Source organism: Podarcis pityusensis (assembly GCF_964106645.2).
Source record: "Podarcis pityusensis genome assembly, chromosome: 2".
In the NCBI taxonomy this organism is placed as follows: domain Eukaryota; kingdom Metazoa; phylum Chordata; class Lepidosauria; order Squamata; family Lacertidae; genus Podarcis; species Podarcis pityusensis.
In genome coordinates, this window is record NC_138029.1 from 57,101,537 (window position 1) to 57,107,536 (window position 6,000).

Genomic DNA, 6,000 nt, shown 5'->3' on the forward strand with positions numbered 1-6,000 from the left:
ACGGTAGTGCTCTGGTAGGTGTATAATGCATTATAGGCCATTAGGACTTTATACACTAATATCTTGAACTTTGTAAATGTACCGGAAGCCAGTGTAGAGCTTTTAGCATCTGGGCAATATGCTAATGTGAAGCTGCTCTGGACCACAGCATTCTACATTAGCTGAAATTTCCAAACCACCCCAAATGTAGCCTCACATAGAGCACATTCCAATAGTACAGTGCAGAGGTTACTAAAGCCTCCATCACTAAGACCAAGCTATCCCTGTCAAGGAACAGGTGTAGATAGTATATGTGCCAGAAAAAGCACTATTGGCCACTGAGTGACAATGATGGATTTAAGAGTACTCCCAAGGAAGAGTGCAAACCTATCAAGAATAGGCAACCTGCGAATTTCTCGAACTTAGGAACCGCTTATCCATAGAGCTTCCATCTTAACAAGATTCAGCTTCAGATTACTGGCCCTCATCCAGCCCATCACTGACTCGAGCCATGTTGGTACAGAACCTGCATCGCCTGCATCGTCTCAATTGATTTCAGATGTGGCAGCGTAGAGCTGAGTGTCTTCAGTATACTGATGACACCACCATGTTCCAAATATGTTCCAAATATCCTAATGACTGCACCCAAAGGCTTCAATGTTATGTTAAAAAGCATTAGGGGCAAGATGGTAGGCATCAATAGGAAAAGGACTGGGAAAAAGGCTGTCAATATCATAACCGAAGGCATGAATCCATTTTGAATACTGTGTACAATTCTGGTCGGCTCATCTCAGAAGCAAGAGTATTGACCAACTCACCTGTGCGGAAAGGTTACAACATTGAGCACTTCTTAATTTAGAGAAAAGGCAAGTGAGAGGTGACACGATTAGAGGTGTATAAAATTATGCATAGTATGAAACAACGTGAATACGGTGTTCTCCCTCTCTCCTAACACTAGAAGTCAGAGCACTCTGGACTTTTGGAAGATTCCTGAATTTTGGAAGATTCAGGACAGACAAAAGAAAAGTACTTCTTCATGCAGCACATAGTTAAACTATGGAATTAGCTGACACAAGAGGTAGCCATGGCCATCTACTTAGATGGCTTTAAAGAGGATTAGAAAAATTCATAGAAAATAAGGCTATCAATGGCTACTAGTCAAGGTGGCCATGTTCTGCTTCACTATTTCAATATGAGACGCTGGGAGAGCACTGTTGCATTCATGTCCTGCTTGTGACCTTCCTACAGGCTGGCCACTGAGAGAACATGATGCTACACTAGATGGACTTTTGGCCTGATCCAGCAGGTTCTTCTTATGGTAGAAGGACCCCATAGTGCAAATGCCAGTGGGCTGATGGACAGTTGGACAAAGCCATACTCTGTGAACTGTCCTAAAGCTAGAAGTTAACAACAGGCAGCAACCATTTTACGCATATCTGATTGATGCACGACTGAAAACAGGGCATAATGGGGAGGGGTGGACTTATGCGCACTCTGCATAAGTCTTAACCTTTCATGGTCAGAATTTGGGGGGAAGGGAGGCTTATATTCAGGCCAATTTGGTATTGCTGTTCTCCCCACCACACACACACACACACACACACACACACACACACAGTTTTCCTACAAAGTCTGTTGCCTGCTTTGAATTACAATGCCATCAATCCCACTGCACAAAGTCAGTTTAGGAGGATACTATGGTCAAGCAACAACAGGATTGTACTCTCCTGCTCATGATAAAGGTTAGCTAACACTGCTTTATTATACTGTATCTGTTGCTGTTTTATGTGAGATACCCCAAGAGTTTTAAACTGAAAAGCAGCATCTAAACATTTTTTAATAACAACAACCACAACATCCACCTCAACACAAGGTTTCCAAAATGCTGCTAGGGCAGGGAAGAAGGGACAATATTATTGCTTATTGTAGGTGTCCCTGTACAACTCTATTCAACAGAGCAACCACAACAGAAACAAATGCTAGGAGAACTATTTTGTGAGTAGCTAGGAAATGCTCTCTCTGTCTTTCTGCGAAGTAAAGACTTTGAGGAAGTATTTAAGACTGGGAAACAACTGCACACATAATAAGAGCAAGAGCAAGCCAATGGCCCATCTAGTCCAACATTCTGTTTTCACAGTGGCCACCCAGATACCTGTGAGAAACCAGCAAGCAGGATATCAGCATAAGAGCACTCTCTCCTCTGTGGCCTCCAGCAACTGGTATTAGGAAACATTATGGCATCTAGTGACTTAATGCACAATCAGTCAATCTTGTTGAAAGACCCCACATCAACTTAAAACTGCAGTTCACTGACTACTGGTAAGATGTGGTGCTTTTTCAGATGTTTCGGAAGATCACAATAAAAATAATGGGCTTGTGCATCTTATTCGTAACTATATGTTATGTTTCACTGACCCCATTTTCAAGACCAACAAGAGTCAGTTAAGAATAGTCAAGTCTTCATTTAAATGTCTAAACAGTATTAAACTACAGAAAGGATAGAGTTTAAATTGATAAGTCCTTCAAGCAGTCTCCCAGATAGCATCCATAACATGAGGCAATGTAGCGGTTCCCAAACAAGCAAGTCTGAACAGTGGCCTGACCAGTTTACTGGGAGTAAATTCCATTGAGCTCGATGGGGCTTACTTTTGAGTCAGCAGGTATAGGATTGGACTGTTAATGTTACCGCTCAAGTACGGTATATACAAAAGGTACATGTTGGGTTAACATAGTCCATAATCCTCCAAATATTAAGCATGAATGTTTCAGAAATGAGTCAGAGTTTCAACTCTCATCTACAAAACAGTCTATTCCAATAGAACAATTGTTTGTGACATGAAGATTTAAAAAAAAAAATGAAAAAAGAGAGATCTGATGTGATCTCTAGATTAGTTCTAGAAATTGGGTAATTATTACTACCAGATTTATCCTAGATTAGTTACGGTAATCTAATTTGTTTTGGACTGTGCTCCTTTCTTCTTCCCCTTAAGGAGGTGAAATAACATGTTTTTAAAATTGTATTATGACAACACCCTTTATATGACACACCCTTAGCTACCACATTGATGTTATTCCACACCAGTGCCCACACTTACACAGTTCAACAGAACTCTAAGGAGTTGATCTAATCTGACCTGACATAATTAGCATGCTAGCAATAGCTGTGGTTTTTTATTTATTTACAGTAGCCTACCAGTCCAGGATACAGATGGCAATGGGAGGTACTTATGAAGTATTCTGGTTGCTGATCATAAGGGTGCCTATATGTTTTCCTCCATATGGTAAGAAGAAGCTTGGGAAGGGAGTGACAGCTGGAGAACAACACACAGGGAGAAGGGTACAAAACAACAAATCTTTCCCAGCATCATGGCTCTCTTACCCAGAAGAGCCTGATCCATCAGATAACTTAGAGCTTCACTCTGGTGTTGTGTTTTGCAGTCAGATTTCCCCCCTCTAATATGATTCCCTTGAGAGCAGAATCCATTAACACAAAATATTATGGGTGCATTCAGTTTATTTACACGTGTGAACCAAACCAACACATCATCCACCTACACACAGCACATACAACACTTTGCAATGGAGCCAGTCCACACGTTCAACAGTCAGTGGTCTAATGGTGACGTATAGCGACGTGGCATCAAGCGGCTATAAGAGTAGGGGCCCTAAATGTTTCCTGGGTTGGATGGGTAAACAGGTCCCTTATGGTACTGCTGGATCTTAACCATACGAAGCTAAATGCATTGAACGGGATCTGTTACATGGGCCCCAATGTATGCATGCACGTTGCCTGAGGGCCTTTCTCGGTCCCTTCCTCATACACCCAAGAGATCACGAACAAAGCAGCATTGTCCCTACGCATGGAAGGGCGAGGAGCAGAGGCTTGTGCCACGACTTCAGAGAGGCAAACGGACCGAGGTGCCGCGCGATGCACGAGACAATGCCAGAGAAGCAGGAAAGCTTGCGAAGAAGACCCCGCGCAGCCTAAATGCAACCCTTCCTCCGGGGAGCCAGGCGGCAGCAGAAACGAATACAACCGCGCGGGCGACACGTGCCCCCAGGACAAGCGCCGGAGCCGGAGCCGGAGCCGGCCTCCGCTCTTACGAAGGGGAGCTCGGCGGCGCGTCGGCCCCGGAGCGCATCTTCTGCGCGTGCTGCAGCCGACCAGGCCCCTCCTGAGCCCCGACCCGCTCCTCCATTTTCTGACTCCGAGGCTCCAGACACGCGCGCCTCCTTTCCCTCACGCCGGCAACACACGCAGTTCACTCTCCCTTCCACCCACAGCTGACGCTTCCGCACACAAACACACACACGCGCCACAGCCCAGTCATAATAATCAGCCTCCCGGAGCAGCTCAGGCTGCGGCGCCTGCCCGCCGCCCCTCCCTACCTCGCTGACGATGGTGGAGAGGTAGGGCTCTCGGCTGTACTCCCAGCCGTCCAGGCACTTCTCCTGCTCCACCTGGCTGAGGTTGACGTCCCGCCCGGGCAGCAGGTTGCGGGCGGAGAAGTTGGCCAGGGCCTCCAGGCTGTAGCGGCGGCAGCGCTGCGGGACCTGCCGCCCGCCGCGCTCCTCCAGCGGGATGCTGGCGTTGAGCCACTCGCGGCTCAGGTTGGCGCTGGCCGGCACCCGGCACCGGTGCTCGGGGGTGCCGGCCAAGAAGACGGCGGACATGCCGTTGAAGCCGTTGGGGATGATGCTGGCGCTGAGCAGGAAGAAGATGAGGCGCTGGAAGGGGCCCCACTCGCCCAGGAAGGCGATGATGTCGTCGTAATCTCGCATGGCGGCGGCGGCAGGCTGACGGAGACGCAGCAGCGGAGCGCACACTGCCGAGTGGGTATGAGGCAGCGGCAGCCGCGCTGCGCTCTCTTGACTGGCTCTGTCATCTCTCCGGAGGTGGGGTCTTCCCCCGGCGGACTCCGCCTTTCCCGCGCACACCCCCTTCGCCTGGGCGACCGGCGCTAACCGGTCCTGACCGAGATAACCTTCGCTGGGGCTGCGAGCGGGTTCCCGCTGCTGGAGGGAGGCGCCGGCGACGAGCCCGCCCCAAGGCGCTCCGCCTGCCTCGCCGCGCCCGGGCCTTTGGGCGGGAAAAGCAATCTGGAGGAGGCTGCCATCCAGGCGGGCGCGGGATGGACTGAGGCAGAGAGCGCCGCACGAGAACTAAGGCTCTGGTTTTCGCTGCCCAGTGGCCTGCCGGTCGCGCTGTTTCCAGACGCAAAAAATAGCTTCTGTGAGGAATCTATTAAGAGAAAGGTGGCCAAGCACCGTGCGAAGAACTTTAAAACACTTCCTTGAAAGGGGTGTCGCTCTAAAGGTGCGAATGTTCGTTTTCAAAAATTACGGGGCCTCACCTTGTATAACAGGGTGGTGGGTTTTTTTAATGACCCAAGGATAAAGTACTCTTGAGTATCTGCAGGGTGCATTTCTTTTGTGAACCTTATTTTCTTTGTCCTGAATATGTCCAGCGAAGGGATGACCGCTTAGAGGAGCGCAGAGAGAAGAAACGCCATGGTGCATCTGTAATAGCAAAACTAGACGCCTTCATCTGACCCAGTTGCAATAAACCGTGTCTCTCCTGCATTGGTCTCTACAGCCACAGTAAGCGCTGCAGCCTTCCAACAGTTTGACTTCACCCTTAAAGGCGCATTCATTCCTCCATTGTCTCCCAAGACAGATGGATGCCGACTGAACAGGCAGGCTTTTTGTTTATTTTTATTTATTATTACAGTTCTATTCCACCTTTCCTCCAATAAGCTCAAAGTGGCATATATTTCCCATTTTGTACTTGCAACACATACACTAAAAAACAGTGGCCAGCTCAAGGGAGCTTCATGGTTAAATCGGGATTTGAACCCTGGTCTTCCAGCTCCTAGTTCAACACGTAACCACTGCACCACATTCACATACGATGAAATGTGGTATCCTTATCCTTAGTAAAATTATCATGATGGCAGGGGATATCGGAGAAATGTTGGAGGGTATGGTACAGCTAGCAATGCCACTGGCAGGTGGCACAGT

General features: G+C 48.1%; 1 protein-coding gene across 1 annotated transcript in view; it reads right to left on the reverse strand.

The window, feature by feature from the left end:
* Positions 1 to 4,882, reverse strand: part of SLC22A4 (solute carrier family 22 member 4) — a 52,240-nt gene extending 47,358 nt beyond the window's left edge. Inside the window, exon 1 of the mRNA XM_080997216.1 lies at positions 4,369 to 4,882. Within this exon, the coding sequence (XP_080853342.1) occupies positions 4,369 to 4,761 (393 nt within the window). The 5' untranslated portion in view covers positions 4,762 to 4,882. The remainder of the gene's footprint in view (positions 1 to 4,368) is intronic.
* Between the last annotated feature and the right edge of the window lie 1,118 nt (positions 4,883 to 6,000).